This window comes from Eucyclogobius newberryi, unplaced genomic scaffold (assembly GCF_026437365.1).
Source record: "Eucyclogobius newberryi isolate DKJ021-1_F unplaced genomic scaffold, fEucNew1.0.hap1 SCAF_6, whole genome shotgun sequence".
Classification (NCBI taxonomy): domain Eukaryota; kingdom Metazoa; phylum Chordata; class Actinopteri; order Gobiiformes; family Gobiidae; genus Eucyclogobius; species Eucyclogobius newberryi.
In genome coordinates this window covers 28,552,434-28,575,035 of record NW_027316278.1, presented here as the reverse complement: position 1 = coordinate 28,575,035, position 22,602 = coordinate 28,552,434, and the positions used below count along the sequence as shown (strand labels likewise).

The window sequence follows — 22,602 nt, the reverse complement described above, 5'->3', positions numbered from 1 at the left end:
AAACCTGCCAATATAGGCTGAAGAACATCTGTCGGCGTTTCCATATTTGTTTTGGTTCGTTTGAGCACTTCAGCTTTGGCTCAGGCTCAAACCAAACACTGCTCTGTGTTTGGTCCAGTCCTGTACCACCGGTGGTTTGGCCCTCTCCCAATGGAAAGCAATAGCCGGAGCCAAACACGATGGATTCAAGAGTTTGTGAACTCACAATTCATCTTGCTGGCATGGTTACCGTTTCTCCAATCAAATTATGTTCCACTTCACTTGGGTTCCAGGAGCCTCCTTTAAAGAGTTTAAAATGTTTTCTTTCATCAAAACAATACAACTATCTATCATTTTAGCGGTAAGTGACTTTTATGGATGGGCAAGCGGACTCGGGGTGCTCGATAATCAGTTGATAACACAAAAGTGAAAAAAGAAATCTGGGTGGGCTGTGAACCCCGGCCTCCACGTGAAGCCCAACGCTGAGCTACACTCCCATGATCCAGATGCTGCATGGATTAAATAAGGTCACTGCACAGAACAATTCATTAGACAAATTAGCACTCTATGTTGTTTAATGTCTGCCTGTCTTTCTAATTCATGTCTAATCATTGTAAACATGAACAGAACCTTGCGCTGCTGTTGCTTCACTTCTCTGCACATGCTCAGTTCGGGCAAAACCTAAAGATTCCCAAGCAGGTTTATTCAGCGTGGTTTGAGCATAGATCCAATGGTTTGAGGCTGTGTGGTCCTCAGAGAACATGTGCAGGAGCATGAACGGGCCTCTGAACACGGACACAGACTGTAAAACTGCTGCGGTAAAAGCAGAATCATGCTTCCAGCGCAGTAATGCCGAGCGGCCTGTAGAGGCCACTAAAGTCACCACTAAGGCCACTAAGTGAGGGGAAAACGGGAGTAATTGGATATATTTTAGAACAATAGTTGTGACACGTGGTAATTTTAGATTTTATTGGTCAATCACTGCCCTGACCCCACACATTTGACCCGTTTACAGGTTAGACTTAAACGTGCACCGTGTATGCCAGCCGTTTGTCTCCATCGAGATGTAATTGCTTTGGTTAGATTCTAAAGCAAATGCCATTCTGTGGGACATTCTAAGCCTTAGCCACTGTAAGCAGCTTTTTTAACCATTTTGGGGAGCATTTGAACTACTACTTGGGAAATTTGTAGCAATTTGTGGTAATATACTCCAAGGTAACTTAGTCAAAAGCTCAAAAGCAAAAAATCGATTTGGAATAATAATTCTCCTTTGCAGTGTCCTCATTTAATTACCCTAAACAAAACAGGATTACATTTGTATTCAAGACCATTTCCTTGCAGCCTTTACATTCTATACATTACCATTTGTATTATAGACCTTGGTTCTTTTGTCAAAATAATCCCAGAACCCTCAACTATCAAAAACACTCAAACTCATAAAGTTCAAACTAATCATACTTTTGTGATGTACTTGAAATATGACGCAGTCCGCTGTAGTGTACAGTACACGCCACCACTGCTCCTGCTCTGCTCGCCGTTTGGACTTTACTACAAAGTTATGTAAATGTGAAACAGTTTTTGGTTATTAAAGTGCTCCGACACACTGAGTATTAGCAGCAGTTTGTATTTACAAAGAAAAGCGATTCAGCACTCATTCTACACATCAGCGTCACTCCCCCCAAAATAGTAGTCATTTCAACCAGGCCTTTCATTTATGAGTTTTCTTTTTCTAAAAATGATCGTAACGTAAAACAAATAAAACATTTCTCATGCAGAATATCATCCATACTATATACATACAAAATTACATTATTTTCTCTTTTAGAAGAAGAATAGATTTTGTAAACACTGCTTTATGTCCTTCAGGTTCACGTTCTGGTGCAGTCTCGTCCATAGAAAAATAAAGAACATCCCACTGTGGCACTGGGGCAAAATGCTTGGAATTGGGCCCATCTCATAACGGCACAGAAAGAAGAAACGATGTGGGCTGAGTGGAAGCACTGCTGTGATGGTACGTGTGCCACATCAAAATGCAAAGGTGTCTTTACATTTTCATGCAACACCATGGAGTCCATCTCTTTAGACCGACACAGGGAGTAAAGATAATAGAGAGAGGGGCTTAGGAGCAGGGATAATATGTGACAACAGTGGTGAAGAGTAGCCGTGGATACAGATAAGGCATTAGCAAGGGCAGAGGTTAGCACGGCTCCAGACTCGAGGCTAAAGCAATCGAAAAAAGCAACTTGAATTCAGAATAGTACTTTTGAACACATAATGCATCATTTCTATTGTTATTGGCCTTTAAACATGCTCTGGAGCACTTTTTGCTTTGGCATCTCGTGTTTCGAATGTGAAATATACTCCTCAAAGCACACATTACTTTATATCTGAGGCGTTCCCTCAAAAGTGTCAGCACTCAACTATCGTCTACTGGCAGCAGAGGGAGTTATAAAGGGGAAATAAACATGCAGACGGCAGTTGTAATTTGATGGCAGAAGGGCTCAAAACAAGTCTACCAATGATTTATGGACTTGAAACTGGCACAGATGATCTTAAAAAACTTGAAACTAGGTGATTTACTGAGGCTCAAAGGGAGAGGACTTATTAAACAGGATCCTTCAAACTAACGTGAATGAGGTTTTGACGAGGGCACAATTTTATGTGAAAAAGCTCAAAAAAAGCCAATATTTCATTTCATCTGTGCCTTGTAGAATATGTATGCGTAAATATGTAGAGTTTGTGTTTATTATAGTCATAATTCATAAACATGACACATTTGTGTGCGTTCAAAGACACCAACACATTATACACAGGTTTTTAAACACACTCCCTTAAAAAGTGCATAATACAATTCTACTGGTGAAGGGTCCGCCACCTGCTTGTTGACTCTTTCTGTTATTACTTTACCGGGAATCTTTCAAAATCTGCATTAAATGAGTATCTCCAGGGGGAAAATTTGCAAACGCCGCCTGGCAAAGATCTACGGAGAGGCAAGCCGCTCACAGAATGTGTCTTCTGTAGAACACACACCTTCATAGTGCATGTTACATTTGATCATTTACTATTTCAAGCTTATTTACCAGCATAGTTCTAATGGAATATCACCTAAAACTAAGCAAACAAAAGTATTTAGAGCAACTGTGTCCGAGAAAACTTCCTTTTGGATACATCTAGTTCAAGCTCTAACCTTGTTTTGCTAATCTCGGCCTAAGGAGTAAAAAAGTGAAGATTCTGAAATCAAGTGAGTTGAAGTAGATTGTTAGCGTTTAAGCCGTGCTGGGGGGGGGGGGGGGGGGGGGGGGGGGGGGGGGGGGGTTGAAAGGGGGTTGTGGGTCGTGTCCAGGCTCAGAGCACTTGGAGAAACTCTTGCAGCTGCCGCACCAGCTCAGTGTCCACGGTCTCCATGAGCAGACTGAAGCCTTGGTCTCCCATCATGCTTTGCTGTGCCTTCAGCTTCTCATACACCACCTGCTGCAGTGACACGGCGTGCACGGGGTCCTCCAGGGCGAGCTGAGGGGGCACAAGAGCACACACAAACGGGCCTTAAGATGTCACAGGAGGAAGCTTTCAAAAAGGACTACAAAGGAGCTGACAAGAGGAAGTGTCGCCACGGGAAATCTCAGGAAAAGATTATTGTGAAGCTCGTCATGATTACTGAAAGAACCATGAAAGGACAAGAAAAACAAATGTGAATCATAGAATAACAATGCCTTACATTTGTTTTGTTCTTCGCCGCAGGAATCATTCACTCATGCAACATGGTGGGTTTCCTGCTGCGGCATTGTTCCTCTGTTTTATTATTACGCAATTCAAAATATTTCTTTTTGAATGGGGAAAAGTCCTGACTATGTCCTTCAAATCATGGAATAAGTTTGACTGAAGCCATGAATAGCCATGAACAGCCTCGGTCCAGTGATTGTCCCACATCACATTCACACACGAGCTGGGTTGGTGAAGTGTCTTGCCCAAGTACACAAGGACAAGATCAACCTTCGGCTCCAACCACACTTTGATTTCTTTTTACTGTACCTGGGGTGAGGTTTGACATTTGCACTTACTGACCACAACTCATACAACAGAAGGCAGCCTCCATCAAGACAGAAGTGCAGTATTTCAGATGACTTTAAACAAACGTGTTCAAAAGAGTTTACTTTCGATAATGTTATTCCGGTGGGTGGGGAGGCGGCCCTTGAGATGGCAGAGGTCAAAGGAAAATGGCCAGAGTGTTTTGAGATGTAAAGCATGTGAGGATTTCAGTGCAGCAGACAAAGCAGCATCTGTTTGAAATGGTGGGCAGCACACACACGTTTATTTGAAAAAAGGAATACATAATACAGTATCTATGGTTCTTTCAGATGAAAAAGGTTTTGTTTAAAAATCTAAATACTCAAAAATGTGTTTATTCAAAAGCAGTATAATGGTAATGTGCAATATATGTTTAAAAAGACATGATCTTTGTATAATTCTAAACAACGGTGAGACTCACGTGACTGCAAAAGGTCTGGATCTAATGTGACCCCTGCCACCATGAGGCAGCAACACTGCCATTACAACACCTCTGATAACACAGAGGACAATTAACCCTCTTAAATGGCTCCAAGGAGAAGTGGAGTCATCCCACTGTAGCCAAAATCTCTTGGCTCTGCTCTGCCAGATGGAAAAGTTTCTCAAAGACAAAGTTCTTCAATTTAAATGTGATTTAAATCTGTAACTAAACAGATGTCTTTGAAATGTGTTATGTTTATGCAATACTTGCCATAATGAACATTTCCTCATTGACTCATTCATTTGGTTGTGGTTACATGTCATTGTGCTGGTTCAAGTTAAAATTGTCCTTATTAGAAACAATAGTATTGATTGAGAGTCTTCAGGCCACTCCCACTTTAAGCCAGACCTCTGTGGTCAGACAAAGACCTCTGACTCGCTCTCTTACTGCTGGACCTTCAAACACAAGACACCTCCTGGTCAGTGACATCCAGGTGCCACAAACCCACTTGGGAGTGGGTTCCTATGAAGATGGCTGAAACCTGCAGAGTCGGATTGAAAGTAGTTGATTTCTTTAATTAATCAAATCTTACTTTTCAATACCAGTTTCTTTTAACAAAGTTGAGTCCAGGCATAGCCAGTGTAACCAAATATGTAATTGACTGCTTTGATACTTGTTTATTACACAACAGAAAATCATTCTGGTTTGTTGATCTTTTGTGGGGGAATTATATAGTTAGTCATTGAGTCAAGAACTTGCATTCAGAAAATGAGACTGAGAAGGTTTGTGATCTTTTGCTGGACAAGATTCAGCTGGTGCCCTTCTAATAATAATGATAAGTACCTACATTACTCAGTGGTGTCCACCATGTATTAGCTTGTCCCACACAATATGCATTACATATCGGTTCCCGCTGTGTGAGGAGACTAATGTACCTTTTCACACAGGTCCAACATTTCCACAAGCCGAGATCCGGAACTTCACTGCGTTTCTGCCACTTTGCCAATTTTATATTATAATATATATTATTGTTTACACAAAGGAGGAACTCATGAAACTGCGGAGAACCGTCGTCTTACCCGGAGATCGTCACGTTATCCCGTCGGACATCCTAAGATTTTTATAAAAGATCTTCTACTGAGAGTGTTTTTCAAACTTCCTATAAGTGATCTGTTCTTTTCCTCTGTATCTACCTGTGTTGCAACAATGAAATTTCCCCATGTGTGGACAATAAAGGAATATCTTATCTTATTATGACATACGTGAAGAGCATTATAATAGGCCTAGTTTTGAAAAAAAAAAACGTTTTAAAATAAATTTTAACATTACATTACTCATTTAAATGTTGATTTTAGGTACAATATAAAGCTGACTTAAGATGTGGAGCAGAATTCAGCTTTTCTTCTGATCAGAACATCACACTGGACTCGTTCTAAAGAGCAGAAAAGAGTTGCAAAGCGGACTTTCAGTCTGCGCTGTGCTTCTTTCTTATTTAATTAGAATAAAACACATCAGACTGATCTCCCGCTGTTAAAGCGTTCTCACGCCGCGCTGTGATCTGACGCGCTGTAATGCCCAGGCAGTGGGCGTGCGGGCAGATGTGGGCGGGTGTGGGTCGGGCTCCTGTGTGTTTGGGGCGAGAGGGACAGAGAGAGGGGACACGAAGGAAAGACGCCAACTCCCTGTTCACTTGAAATGATTTCTTCACCTTCGTGCTATGACCCACAGCACGGCCTCCCCCCTCACTCCACAGCACGGCCTCCCCCCTCACTCCACAGCACGGCCTCCCCCCTCACTCCACAGCACGGCCTCCCCCCTCACTCCACAGCACGGCCTCCCCCTCACTCCACAGCACGGCCCCCCCCCTCACTCCACAGCACGGCCCCCCCCCTCACTCCACAGCACGGCCTCCCCCCTCACTCCACAGCACGGCCTCCCCCTCACTCCACAGCACGGCCTCCCCCCTCACTCCACAGCACGGCCTCCCCCCTCACTCCACAGCACGGCCTCCCCCCTCACTCCACAGCACGGCCTCCCCCCTCACTCCACAGCACGGCCTCCCCCCTCACTCCACAGCACGGCCTCCCCCCTCACTCCACAGCACGGCCTCCCCCCTCACTCCACAGCACGGCCTCCCCCCACAGCACGGCCTCCCCCCTCACTCCACAGCACGGCCTCCCCCCTCACTCCACAGCACGGCCTCCCCCCACAGCACGGCCTCCCCCCTCACTCCACAGCACGGCCTCCCCCTCACTCCACAGCACGGCCTCCCCCCTCACTCCACAGCACGGCCTCCCCCCACAGCACGGCCTCCCCCCTCACTCCACAGCACGGCCTCCCCCCTCACTCCACAGCACGGCCTCCCCCCACAGCACGGCCTCCCCCCTCACTCCACAGCACGGCCTCCCCCTCACTCCACAGCACGGCCTCCCCCCTCACTCCACAGCACGGCCTCCCCCCTCACTCCACAGCACGGCCTCCCCCCTCACTCCACAGCACGGCCTCCCCCTCACTCCACAGCACGGCCTCCCCCCTCACTCCACAGCACGGCCTCCCCCCTCACTCCACAGCACGGCCTCCCCCCTCACTCCACAGCACGGCCTCCCCCCTCACTCCACAGCACGGCCTCCCCCTCACTCCACAGCACGGCCTCCCCCTCACTCCACAGCACGGCCTCCCCCCTCACTCCACAGCACGGCCTCCCCCCTCACTCCACAGCACGGCCTCCCCCCTCACTCCACAGCACGGCCTCCCCCCTCACTCCACAGCACGGCCTCCCCCCTCACTCCACAGCACGGCCTCCCCCCTCACTCCACAGCACGGCCTCCCCCCTCACTCCACAGCACGGCCTCCCCCCACAGCACGGCCTCCCCCCTCACTCCACAGCACGGCCTCCCCCCTCACTCCACAGCACGGCCTCCCCCCACAGCACGGCCTCCCCCCTCACTCCACAGCACGGCCTCCCCCTCACTCCACAGCACGGCCTCCCCCCTCACTCCACAGCACGGCCTCCCCCCACAGCACGGCCTCCCCCCTCACTCCACAGCACGGCCTCCCCCCACAGCACGGCCTCCCCCCTCACTCCACAGCACGGCCTCCCCCTCACTCCACAGCACGGCCTCCCCCTCACTCCACAGCACGGCCTCCCCCCTCACTCCACAGCACGGCCTCCCCCCTCACTCCACAGCACGGCCTCCCCCCTCACTCCACAGCACGGCCTCCCCCTCACTCCACAGCACGGCCTCCCCCCTCACTCCACAGCACGGCCTCCCCCCTCACTCCACAGCACGGCCTCCCCCCTCACTCCACAGCATGGAGGGGAGCACGAGGGTTAAAACCCACTCATCACTGACAGAAGGAGGCTGCACTGCTGTGTACAGATGGACAAAACACACAATTTCAAAAACACCCTCTAAGTTGCTCAAACGTCTCATCTGTCAGTTTTGGGACTGGATACAGGATAAAGGGAAGAAATAGCATACTTGTGAAATTCCCTTCCATCTGTCATCGTAATAGATTTCTCATGTCATATGTTTCAGTGCCTGATAGAAGGTGCAGTAGCTGTGACTGACAGTAGTTGATAGTGTAAGAGATCCATATACTGCGCATCTTTACAATCTTGACCTTATATGAGTGATGGCCCAGCGCTTCTGCGTCTCTGCGTAGTCATACATGTTATGCGTTGACAGAACCAATCAAAAGCACTACAACACGGTCGACAGCAAATGATGACGTGCGAAAGAAATATTGTAAAGGAGTCGAGAGGAGTCAACAAAGGAACGAGATGTGGACAGGTAACACTTCAGCCGTCCGAGCAAATCAAGAAAACTGATGTGCAGCCTTTATCATTTCTCCAAGAAGACATGCAGTTACAGGAAAACAATCCTTGACAACGGGGGAAATATATATATAATGTGGGAAAACACAATCATTTATACTGAGCAAAGTGAAACAAGGTGAGGGAAAGAAAAAGCTATTGGTTCATCATTTTACAATATGATATAACGCTGCTGTAAACAAAAACATCTTAAGACTAATATCTTTTTAACCTGTTCTGCGTTTCAGTCGCCGAAAGGCCTTTGCTTCTAAATGGTTTTGAAACTTCCTGTAAATCAAAGCGGTTGTTTCTCATTACGCTGTAGTTTTTGACACAGCAATTCAAACCTGTCGGCAAATGTAACAATAAACCTCAATGGTGTTGGCTCCTGAGTGTGCGCTGGGAATCGTAAACTTATTCAACTTAATTCAACTGTAATAACGGGCAGCAGAACTTTCAGCCATTGTTGAAAGGATTTTTCTTTGCATTTCTCTTTTATGTCTTAAATTGTTTTGTGATCTCTGTAATTTCTTTGTGATTTGAATGCATTTTTCCTGCTGTGTGAAGCACTTTGAATTGCCTTGTGTATGAAATGTGCTCTACAAATAAACTTGCCTTGTTGGTTTTGCCAACTGCGCCTCATATTGACAGTGTGCATCAAACTCGAACATGGTTACTTGTAAGGTTGTTCTGATAAAAAAGATTCCATACCGATTCTTGGCCTCAGGGTGCAAGAGCAAAAAATAACAAGTAAAAGTCGACCAGCTCAATTTTTAACATTTAAAAAAGTATTCAGTACTAAACAATTTCAGACATTTTGAGAACTGCATATTTCAAAGTCACATAATATGGATTTTAATAAAGAATTGTCCTGATTTAGGTGTTATTGTTCTACTTTTTCCAGCACTGGTGTGGATAAAAATACACTTTTCCAGTGGACAAATGCATTTTCAGTCACTTAATGTTGTTAAGAGTCTACGAAGCCTCCACAGCCAGTGTTGAAGCTCCTCTAGCCATCAGCCATAGCATAAGACACAGACTGACAACAGCGCCATCTATGGGCCCTCATTCAGGATCACGTTGGTGATTTGGTTCGCGTACTCGCAGATACGACACATGAATTATGTGCAGTATCCGATTTAGCTGATGTCGTTATCAGGACAACTCTAGTTACCTTTTGAGAATAGGTTGTTGATGATCTTTTTAAAAAATACGTATTTGTAACTGCGAGAAGTGTTTATGTCTGTCACATAACCACTATCGAAACAATGAAGAGTCAAAACATAAGATTGTTCTGCTGCTGCTGAGGTTCATTAAGACATTTCTCGTGGCATTATGTGAAAAGTTATGTATGTTCAATGACTTGTGAGGAAATATAAAGTCTTCTGACCTGAGCAAAGCTTAATCACTGACTGAACCCACCACCGCTCCATATTGTGGGAGTGTTGTTTATTAGTAGACCACTGGCTTGATTTAGTTCCCCTTAATTGTTTTGACATTCCCACAGATTAATTGCTGTTATTAGACTATATTTCCCGACCTCTCACTTGAAACCTTTCAAAGCTGTGGCCAGTACTTCTATGAAACTGTGCAACAACATACAACAGGCCACTTTAATCTGCTGATGCCAATTTAAAATATGACATAGGTAGAAGCCAACAATGCTGAACAATGCTGGGTAAAAGCTGAGTAATGTAATGATCCATGTGAACCTGTGACCTTCAGCCAATCAGCAGATGGACCACTTGTCATGCTAATTATGTGTGTCATAACAGTGCAATCAAACCGGCTGAGAGCAGCTTAATGGAAAAGCAGCCATGGAACCTGCATTTAGCACGAGGGCCTGCCACAAGTGATGGGCGTTTCATGTGCTGTGATTGTGTCCTTGTTTTACATAAATTACAAACATTTACAAGGCAAGGAACAAAACCAATGTGACTCGAATACAGAAGCCCCAATTCAGTATCACCAGATCTAATACAGATATTGATTATGTGGCTTTAAATGTGCACTGTGCAACTTTCCTCCTGTCAACAGGAGAGAAGTTTACTTTGTCTGGAGTACACTTTTAAACTGATCTATTTTGTATTTAGAGGTCTTTATGGAGATGGATTTAGAAGTTTAATGCCGTAGCCATACTGTGGAACAAAAACAATGACATCTCCAAGAAAACAAGCCGATTGCAGATAACTGATATTAACAACATACTCGATCAAGTAAATACTTTTAGATCAGAGCCGATACCCAGTCGCTTGGTAAATCGAGCCTGAAATGGATTCGCATACTAAACACATGCACAATACATGGACAAAAACATCATTTGTAACGTCAACATCACAATTTCAGACAAAGTGCTTGTTATAAAAATGCACAGCTGCTGGTTTAAAACCCTTTGGGGTCCGGAGCTTTTTTGGCCATTTTTGGGTACCTTCAATTTTGCCCTGATATACTAAATTAAGAAATGTTTACCAGACCAATGTTGGGTATCTTTTTTTTCAGCACAACCTCACCTATATGATCAGTTAGTTCAACAAACATGCTCAACCAAGCATTTAAAAAGGTTCAAACTGAACCAAAAGGTGCAAATATGAACATATAAAAGTATTCTTGTGATATATACAAGCAATAAACCACTATTTACAATAAAAAGTAGGTAAATCCTCAGGCGTTTTTCTATTTGTGCTACTTCTCAAAACAGTTTACAGAGAGCCACATCACAGGCCTTGCACTTCCATGTGAGTGACGTTCAGAAGGAACTCTAAACCAGGTCTAAACCAGGACTAAACCAGGTCTAAACCAGGTCTAAACCAGGACTAAACCAGGACTAAACCAGGACTAAACCAGGTCTAAACCAGGTCTAAAACAGGTCTAAACCAGGACTAAACCAGGACTAAACCAGGTCTAAACCAGGACTAAACCAGGTCTAAACCAGGACTAAACCAGGTCTAAACCAGGACTAAACCAGGACTAAACCAGGACTAAACCAGGTCTAAACCAGGACTAAACCAGGACTAAACCAGGTCTAAACCAGGACTAACCCAGGTCTAAACCAGGACTAAACCAGGACTAAACCAGGTCTAAACCAGGACTAACCCAGGACTAAACCAGGACTAAAGCAGGTTTAAACCAGGTCTAAACTTGATCAACATGAAGTGTGCCCCTCATTTTGCTTCACAACTATATTACTGACAATGAAATACTTGAAATACTAAAACTCTCAAACTACTCAAAAACAGCATGATTCCTCTCGTTCGTTCTTCCTCTTTGACTATTTGTCATGTGACTAATGTTTACGTTCCTCGTGTGCATCCTGAACATCCGGGTTAGCACAAGGCTAACGTTTTTTTCCGTTTCGTTTTATCACAAAAGACGACAAAGTTATTATAAGAAATGTAACGCGCGCAGAAAAGAGCGCATATTTTTCCGCAATTTTTTAATGGAATTGAAACATTCATAACTTTGGTTTTATCTGGTGGATTCGAAAAAAAACAAAAACTCAGATGTTGCTACGGGTCTGCACTTCCGTATGACGTCAACGGCCGACCCTGTTTTCACACGCGCCGGCGCGGGCGTCGACCCCGAAGGGTTAAGAGAGTCACACAATCACATCCATTTTAACCTGGTAAGATAAGAACAGTCTTCTTGGATGGCCAGGCAAGAAACTCCAAACCACTACGACGACACGTATTTCAAAAGTAATACAACCTTTGGCAAGTAAAGTCATATTCAAAACAAACGAATATTGCAATGGATAATTGTTAATTTGTCTCTATTACTACTTTGTCTGACTTTTGCCTTTGTTTTGTTTATTATATTTGGGGTTCTTCCCACTGGAAATAAAGCTCGACAATAAAAAAACAGTGTGGCTGACCAAAACATTATTCATCAGCTTAAACTATAATGTAATTCCTGTACGCATAGCTTTTCTTTGCCTCATATTGACTAAAATAAATAAATAATCACTACTGCATTATTGCACTATGATCTGCTCATTCGGTTTGTATTAGAGGAAAGAAGTGCACTGTGTTTTATGCTTTTGGTACAGAAAAAAAAACACGTAAGAAAACTTTAACCTCGGGTTCAAATCGCCTGTGGATTAATGCGATACTTAAGCATTTATCCGTGGTAAATTATTCAAAAGATACCATTTCTTCAAAAGCAAATCTCTTAGTACACAGCGAGAGGGACTGGCTTGTCTGTGATTCACCCAGAATGTGAAGGAAGTATAGTTCTGCCTAGTTTTGATCATTATATTAAAGCATGTCTTTCATTTGGATCTTCAAGGCCAATCATGGAATCCTAGCTAGAGGGTAATATATTGTCAGTAAGATTGTTGCATTGATGGTATGCTAAAGTAGAATCAGTAATATATAAGTATTGTAGCAGCAAAAAGAGTTGATCTCATAATAAAATTAACTCAAGTACATAAACCTGCAGTGTAAGCTTCCAAACAGTAGTATAAAGTGATATATTCCTGCACTATTCACTTTTTGAACTATAACCAAGACATTTATAGGACATGTTTAAGCACATTTCTGACTTACACAATTATTTATTTTGTATATTAAGATTTGTAAGATACATTTTCAAAAGGTTAAAAAAAAAAGAAAACAAATTGAACTGAGAATGTTTCGTTTGATATTTTAATAGTCGAATAGTTAGTTATTCCGATAAACCGTTGCAGCCCTAAACCGCAAGAAGGATTCAATGTGTCATCAAGAGAGTCTAAAACATTTACTTTAGGCATTTTGTGTTTTCTTGTAAATGTAATTCACTCCTCATCAGCCTTTTGAGTGCGTAGTTCTTTACAAGTGCATTGTTTACTGACCTTCAGCACAAGGCCGTGCGTCTCTGTTTGCCGTGCATGCTCCGATAATCACATCCGAGTGTTTGCGGAGGTAAATTAAAAAAGAAAATAAAGTGATAAGATGGAGAGACGGCGGCGTTCAGAAGACGAGTGGAGTTTGAATATGTTGCTTTGAGAAGACCGGACCGTGCCGAGGACGCCTGCTGTGAGGAGGAGCACGGAAAAGAGAGTGTGAGAAAAAAACAACGAGCATTATCCGTGGTTAAGTTTGGAGATAAACCCAGAGAACAAGAAAAATACAGGAGGCGCACACAAAAGGAGATGTGTGGGAAATTGGTTGTTTGGCTGTTAAGGGAGCCAGGGACAATAGAAAACTTGTACGTTTTTCCAAAGAGGTTCATATTTTATTTTCATTTTTTGTATTTCCGCTATGTTATTATAAAAATATGTATGTATACTGACCTCTGTTCAACTCTATTAACTGTATGAAACTACATATTATTATGTACGTATTGTTGTTTCTGTGGATGTCAATGACGGAGGAAATTAGCTCAGTCTAACTATGGTATATACATGTACATAAACAGGATGCATGCTGGGTATGTACATGCATATGACTTTTTGTATTACCTGGACAGCAGGGGGATTTTTTTATTTTTTTTTGCCACCATGATTATTGCTGTGGTTATTGTTGCTATTGATTTTACTATTGTTAATGTTTCATCTATACTTTTCTGACTACAGCTATGAGTTTTCCTGGTTATATAAAATTTTTCTGTTCTGTTTTGTTTTCCTCTCAAATTGGCCTTAAATGATGAGAACATGTACATGTGTGTGTGTGCTTGGAATGAATGTGGGTGGAAGTGAGGGACCCTTGAGGGGAAGTTAGGAAAAAATGCAATTGTGCTTTTGTTTGTTTTTGTAATGTGACAATTCAATAAAAACTTGATCACAAAAAAGAAAACTTGTATGGAAAGTGCAATCAGATCACGAGCGGTAACAGCAGCGCACATCGCCTAAAATGACTCGAATAAATGTTGAAGTTCAATTAGATTAAAAAGTGAGAAAGTCAGCTTGTAGCCTCAACACAGACGTTTAATACCAAAGGTGCTCTAAAACGGCTATGATGACTCATAGCATTTGCATAATGTGGTTCGAGGCGAGTGCAAGGAGACGCTGCTGATTCAGAAAAGATTGCTGCAAAGACAATAACACAAGGATTTTAACATTTGGGACGTTTATTCTGAAGAAATGCCATCACAGTTAGATCTCCAATTTATGTTTTAAAATCGTCAGTTTGTGGTTTTGTGGTTTCACAGTGTGCATTTTATTTTGAAGCTGTCCAAGAGCATTTAAGAGGGGACTGAAATATGAGCACAAGAACCAGCACGCGCATACGCAACAGAAGTACAAAGATTTAAGCATCCTAGTTAAATTAGATGATAAAGTCTGTTGTAGCTGATGGGGGATTGTCAAAAAGGAGCCCTTGTGTTGCCAGCTGCACTAATCACTTTCTGGAGCAGATGTGCACACGCTCAAAAGACTCATCACATGTCAAAAAACATCGCACAAAAAAAGCTCAATACCGACATACATGTAACGTCAATAAAAAAGGTAATGTAGTAGTTTCTTTAAAATAACCATGTGTCTCATATAAAGTCTAAAACTATCAAGGGAATATTATAATATTTTGGGCAGAATAAGAATACGAACATGAAAAAATGTGATAAATAGTTTGGCTTAATCTTAGCAATAAAGTGTTGTTTCTCCCCCCACTAATTTGGATTGTTCAAGTTGGTATCTATATAAGGAAAAGAGTGACTGAGGGTATGTGTTTTTTTTTCTTGACACTGAATGACAATAATAAATTCCCAAATTGTTTTCAGACTGTGGCGACAAAAGGGTCATTCATCACCTCCGACGGACAACAACAAACCCCGGAAAGTAGACCTTGATACAACTATACATCAAAAACAAGTTTATATACAGCCACCCAGACCATTTCCACAGTGCTGTGTCCTGGAGCTGGTTCGACCCACAAAACAAGAATACAATGCAATAATTGAAAGTGTGATTTTCGATACCTTTTCTGTGCGCTGTTGATTCGGTACACTGCGGTTTATGGGGTAAATCCTATTTGGTCTGAGTGGGATTTTCCATTGCGGCGCTGCGAGGGGGGCCAGCATTTATCTAATACTCATAACAGATCTGTGCACTCTCCTCTTCAAGTCGCTCTCTCTCACCCTCACCAGGACGTCCAGTTCAGCGGAAATCCAGAGAAATTCTACTTGAGCGCACATGTTGCTGACGGGAGCTAATAACGCGATCGCTCTGACTTTTCCAGCGCTTTATCTGGCTTCTCGTTAAGTATCCATAGATAGAAATGAGGCCACAGCGGGGGGGTGACATTTATCCTCATAACAGACCCCTGATAGTCCCCTTCATATACATCCCTGACCTCTGCACACATTCACACCTCGCCAAGATCGCCCATTAAACTGGTTAAGATTGTTTAAACTTTGTATTTGTTGTTTGCCATATTTGTTTATTTTGATTTATTTAATATGGAACAGTGCACATTAAACATTTTAAGTCAATATGTGAATGTGCTGGCTAATTTTCATCTGTTGTCCCTTTGGCAGGTTGATGGAGACAGAAAACAAGACATTTAACAGGCACAATATGCCGCATCGATGTGAAATCCCTTTGGGTTTAGCTGATTAATGAACCTGCAAGACAAACATTGTACACGGCAACAGCTGTAAATAAATCCATTTCAGACTTTTTCTAATTGGGGTTTTGAGAAAGTGAGAAATAGTTTTGTTTGTCTGTCTGCTGCTAAACTCGAGAATGAAAAGGATCAGTCTTTGCTGGTACAGGGCGTCTATGGTTGATCATAAAGTCAAATTGGGCACGCACGTTGCAAACAGGATGTAATGATGCAATGGCTTGTACATTGTCAGTCTTTATCTGGCTCCCTGCGGTGTGTCTAGTAAGCATGCCAACTCCAAAGGCAAACGCTCAAACAGCACATTGTGTCTGCTCTTCATTGCCATGTAGTGAAGTGTGAACAACAAGCGGCTTTGTGTTCGGGTTCAAAGAGAGGACGTCGGATGGCTCGCACCGTCTGCCACAAGTCGGTTTCATCAGATCGTTTAAGAGCCATCGTCATGTCCGCTGCCCGCATTCCGTCGCCCTCGGCAACGCTGACAGCGCAAGAAGAGGCAAGCGGCTCTCGAGTGGATCTTCAGTACTGGTCAGGACAGACTCTTTTCGAAAAGGAGTTTAATGCCATCGGTCTTACGCAAGAAGACGGCGAGACGACTGTAGCTAGGCTTTGGAAGATAAAATATATATATATATTAATAAAGTTTAAAGTGTTTAAAGGTCCCATAACATGCAAAATTTACTTTTCAGAGCTTTTAACCTTCTTACATTGCTATTTGTGCTTTATATATGTACCCAGAGTGTTTTTTTGATTGATTCCCACAGTTTTTAGCTATATTACAGACTATCTCCTTTCCGCGAATCTCCAAATTGACGGGGGGTGGGTGCAAGACCGTGTCATAAGGGCAAGCACACGTCACCATCCCCCCTCCCCCTCCCCCTCCCCCTCTCCATCCCCCGCCCCCTCCCGCCTGCCGCCTCCCGCCCCCCGCGGGATAATAAGGTGTTGCACAACCCTTATTATTATCAATTATACACTTAGGATAGACTACGAAACGTAAAAAAAGCATGTTATGGCACCTTTAAAAGAGTTTGGAATTAGAAAAAAAAGTATAGGTTGGGCATGAAATATTAGCAGGAAGTTTACAGTTCAGTTTTCTTCACTAATAATGAACATCTTCCCAATGCTTCCGAAATGCTGAGAATATTGCATTGACCTATTACACTTGTTGCTCGCTGTCAACAAGGATGAATGTCAAGGTTTCTAGACTGTTTATTTTGTGGGTTCTTCCTCCAGCAACTGCTTAGACCTAGCGCTAGATCTGATTAGCCTTGTTTGCAGAAGGATCGTATGTGGCATCTGACCAAGTCCACAGGCAATCCTCTGAGCCAGTCACCCTACTGTTCAAAGAGACAGCTCTGAGACAGGGATGGTAATCGGACTGGAACATTAAACACTAAAGTGCACGAATATCACTTTTCTCACTTTAATATTACCTGAACAGGACAATGAATGCTCGGATTGATCTTAGGCTCCAACAAATGTGAGGCGTGAACTTTTCAGGCTGTTTCCTAATGTGTGCATTGTGCCATTATACGGAATGTTTCACACCAAGTACCACACTTAAGAAAATATTTGCCCGTCCAAGATCAAAACCAGGTCATAAACCAGTCTAAAATATGGTTTAAAAAGATTTGAAATGGGATTACAATTGCGTTACTAGTTCTAAACAAGGACAAACCAAAAAGAGAACCAAATGACTTTGAGCAAATATTTGAACTCTAGTAGAATCCACGTCCCACCTGAAGAGGACTGCGTACCACCAGTTGAGAAACATTGGCCTTTGCAAATTAAATGTATAAATACTTTGTAGATTTCTCGAATCAATCCAGTTAATAAAACAGTGAGAATGCATGGAATTCAGTGTCTGCTCTCTAGATATGCCATTTATTCCATGTTTCTGTGCTTGTCCTTCAATTTTATTATTAACCAAACCTGCGGGGCAAATTTTTTATATTTTGTCGACACTGCCACAAAATAATTACTTCAAAACTCTCAACGTTGCTACAGGCAAAACCAGAGATGTTTACTATGAATATGAAAAATATATCAGCCTTTATACTGCTCAAGTGCCAAATGTCACCCTGAGAACCACTACAGTCATAAATAAACAGCCATTTTCCTCATTACAGCATCCAGCGAACAACAAAGTATTTCAAAGACCTCCAATTGACTCGTTCCTTGATTGCCATATTTATCATCGTAAAACTATGCCGCTTTTGCTCTTTGCTGCATACAATTCACCCCGGCATAAATCACACTGGGCTTTCTGGTTTGTCGGTGAGAAATTGCGCCGGTTCGGCTGAGGCGTGTCAGCAGCGGCGTTCAGGAGCGGCGATTAGCATTAGGATGTTTACCGAGAGATGAAAGCACAGAGTAATAAGCCTGTGTGAGCCCAGATAAAACAAAAACAAATGCGATAATGGGAAAAGAGGAGCTTTGTCATGCCCGAGCCTCAGCAAACAGAGTCAGGAGCAAACGATGAAGACGAGATGTAGGCAAGAGCTGGATACGAATTCTGAAGATAGTGCAAAAATACAGGAAATGAAAAAAAATCAAGATCATAATGTCTATACTTAATAATAATGAATTTATGGACAGATTCTGTGTGCCTTAGCAAGGATTTCGTGACTCATTGGTAGCCTGGAGGTGGAGAGGTGCTTTATCAAAAATACAGGGCAGATAAGGGAAAATTACAATCAATCAATATCAGGGATTTATGACCAAAGGAATAGTCTTATTACGTTGTAAATTTAGCAGACCATGTTCATGTCTATAAAAAGTCCATAAGGAGTAATAATCTCGTACTACACTCATATATCGGACAACTTCATTCCACTAACTGCAGGCGCTGTGAAGGTTTCAAAACTCTGATCTAAAAGCACATGCAGTGTAAATGAGGACTTGCTCTGATAGTAAAAAAAGTAAAGTAATTAAGTTTTATTTTAGTATTTTTTGAGGTTAAGGGAATTATCCCAAGAGCAGCTCCCATCTCCAGCTCTTGAACTTCATCAGGACCTTCAATGGAGGATTTGACATATGGACCATGTTTCGTAAACCCACCCAGACGCGAGGAAAAGCGAGCAACCTCCACACAGGAAGGCCCGAGAGTGAAACACAAAACGTTCTTTCTGCGCTAACCACTTAGCCACCGTGCTGAGAGAAATATACCTGCAGGACGGCCGTTAGTGTATAAATAACATATAATGAGGTTTTATCGTTAGCTTTGTGAAAAGTTGTTGTCCAGCTCTCACAAAAAAGCCCTGTTTAGCCATGCACATAATATGTTGCAATTAGATGGACAGCACAAAGCCGTTTGGTCACCATGTGCTGCTTTTTTAGTACACAATATTCACTATGGGGGGGAAACATGTACTCACTACCGAGAGAAAAGTTTGAAATTCAATCTTATCTCTTCTTTTCATAGGTTTAATAGGCAAAAACCTGATGCTATTACCGGTAATCTCATTTTTACAGTTGACTACATGCACAGTTCTACCCTCCACTTCTACTACGCAGGGACAAAGTGTTCCATACAAAAGTTAAAAGATGGTATGAGTGCAGATGTGGGGAAGGGGTCGGAGGCAGATGGACATGCCCCCTGCTGCTGCTCACTGATAAAACAGCCGAGAGAACCACGATAAATGGGAGCCAGGATGAAACGGAGGCAGAGCATGTGATGTGGAGCCGGCTGGATGGGAAGATGAAGAGCCCAGCACAAAGAGAGAAGGGTTAAGTAGCACAGATAAGTCGAGAAGGAGAGATGATCAATTATGACAATTTTAATAGTTTTATATATAGCAATCAAAGGTTAAAAGGTCTCCACAGTAAAGACATTAACTTGAGGTAATGGGAAGTACAGTGTCATAATCTACTTTATTATTGGGTGACAAGAGAGAGGAGGATCCAACATTTTATGTAGGGTTCACAATGTCTTTTAAGGGCCCTCAAAAGGCCGAAAAACTTTGAGATGATATGCTTAAAACCCATGCCTTACTGTACAATTAGATTCAGGGCAAAATATATATGAAGATTAGAAGTAGAAAACTAAAATCAAAACAAACAATTAAAACTAAGGCTAAAATGGTTAATAATATTTTAAATTTTAAGATGATTAAAGTGTAAAATGGAAGAATTGCCTTAACCAGCCTTCCTCCCATCATCAAAGAGATGGATTACTGGTTATATCGGTCACTGTAAACCTCCCAGAGGGGGGATTTTTTTTAAAGCGGTGCCTCTTTTTAACCCATATTCACAAATTTATTTTATTTATTTATAAATGAAAACCCCTATGAGAAAAGCTCTCTTTTTCATGGGTTGGAACACAACACAAAATAAAGAACAAACATAGGAAACTAAAACACAAATAAAACATTCAATAAAATTAACCAATAAATAAAAACACATTTATACATACAATATGTGATAAAATTATATAAAAAAAAGAGCATCGGCACTGCAGGTCGTCCTTGAATAGTGCTTTAAAATCATTAAAAGACATAGAATGAGTCTCTGTTTTGTTCCACAGGAAAAAAGCCTTTTTCCTGTCTCTGAGTTGACACGATGGGATCGTAAGATGAAAATGTCCTGAGACCTCAAACGGTGAATACTTGAACTGATGTGCAATAAAGTTGATAACTAATCAGATAAAATGCCAACTAGAGACAGTAAAGACAGTACTGTGTAAAGGGCTTAAGGGAAAATACTATCAGGTCTATTCTCATTTATTGGAGTAACAGCAAAAAAATGGCCAATGGGAAATTGTCATGCTGTGTTTAGGCACCAAAACTATCAAGTGTGCAAAGGTGGAGAAGAAGATTACCAGGATCTCAAATAAACTACTTTTAAAACTCCAAAACACATATTTACTGATGAACATCTTATATAGTGCATTGTAAGACTGGTGTATAATAAGGTGAAATTCCAGAATTGAAAAGCAAGCGCAGCCTGCAGCTTTCACATTAGGGGGAAACATTTTAAGCATCTGTTCAGTGGATGTTGGCCACGTCTCCACAGCTGGAAATTACACCCAAACTAGAGCTACACTGCCAACTCATCCATCTTAGGAGGAAGTGCAAACTGTTATGGGACTCACATTTCAGAGAGGCCCGCTCAGATGAGTGCATGCATCAAATCAAATCTCTTCTGTTTATGAATACCAACGAGTGTAAAGAGCATCGGATTTCAGAAGTGATGAAGTGGCACGGCGGTGAGGGAGCGAGCTTTCCACCAATTCAGGCGGATGATAATGTGTTAATGAATGTACACGGTGAAATGAAGAGATACAGTTATGCAAGAGATAGATATTTATGTAATAAGTGAGCTGACACACGGAGAGACGGACCTTTGCCAGGATGGGAAGCAGAATCATATGAGGAAGTGACGTTTTTAAGCAGTTAAACCCGAGTGGGTATCAACATTAAGGTCTGTTACCTGAGCCTCCTCCTCCTTTCCGACTCACATTTACCCTCTGAACCGCATGAAGGAGACTTGTTTGCTTAAGCATCAGGCCATTCACCCAGTGCTATAAGTACATGTAGTGTGTTCCACTTCAATATACAGCCATTGGTTCCAAAAGTCCCAGTCCAGTGAAATAAGTGCAAGAGAAGAGTCTTAAATGGCTTAGTAATGGCTTTAGCCTCCAAAACACCAATTCCTTGACTAAGTAGACTCATAGCACTAATACAAATTTGTGAAATTATGTAACAACGGTCTCTCTGATCATTGGTAATTACAGCTTAGCCCAAGTGGCAGATACTAAATTGTTACGCTCACAATTAAATTAGCATGTTTAATTAAATGCAGAGAGGAGTCAGTTTAGAAATATTTGAGGCAAACAAGGTCAGGTTCTGTTAATATCCAATTTTCCTCCGTTTGGAATTACACAGTGCACACACAGTGCCAGAGGAGATTTCTTTTTAGTTATTTTAAAAGGTGAGGTACCTACCTTTCTTCTTGTAAATGTTCCTCCATAGAGTATATTATAAAAGCAGCACTTTGTGACAACATTAAGACTGATGTGCAGTGCCTGCATCTAATTATTAAGTATTTTATTCATCGCAATCCCAGAAAAAGAGACATAAGCACTGCCAATTGACTTTGAAGTGTTGACGTGTTGGTGGTCCACTTAAGCTTCACTTCGCAGTCTGAAAAACACTGTTCTAAAGATGAATGCTGCGACACAACGTTCATGTACATGAAAACTTATGGCGTGAAAATTATTTTGGATAGATTTACAGTGAATACTGTACCAAATTATTTTTTTCACTGTACTGCAGTTTTAGAATAAATATAATTTCAATTATACATACATTTTGCTATGAGACAGAAAAGGTGATTTATTTAAAGGCGGTATGGACAATTTTTCGGCGATTTGAGAACGCACGGGCGCACTCCCCCGTGCGGACTGATACAACACACACATGCGTTTATTTATTAGCGCAACGGAGCGCATCGCATCTCTCGTCTCCCGTAGATTTCTGTCCACTTCTGCGTCAGCTCGAACTGCTTTCTCCGTCTTCATTTTGCCCCGTACACTGAGGGAACTATATTATGATAGATCCATGCGCTTAGGCATGCGGAAACGTGGGGACGAGCCTGATGCGGCTGCAGGTGAGCGGTAGGTGCGTTTTATGATTGATACGTGGCAGGACAAATGATTTATCCACGCCACGAGGAAATATGATAAAAAATTTGCAGAAAAAAATCGTCCATACCACCTTTAAGGGTGTTTTTTGTAAGTCTATAGAAGTTACATTATATCATAATAAGCACGTGGTAATGTC

General features: G+C 42.3%; 1 protein-coding gene across 1 annotated transcript in view; it reads right to left on the bottom strand.

Moving 5' to 3' along the window:
- Window positions 1–3,118: 3,118 nt before the first annotated feature.
- Window positions 3,119–22,602, bottom strand: part of ipo11 (importin 11) — a 194,003-nt gene continuing 174,519 nt past the window's right edge. Inside the window, exon 30 of the mRNA XM_072432530.1 lies at window positions 3,119–3,489. Within this exon, the coding sequence (XP_072288631.1) occupies window positions 3,325–3,489 (165 nt within the window). The 3' untranslated portion in view covers window positions 3,119–3,324. The remainder of the gene's footprint in view (window positions 3,490–22,602) is intronic.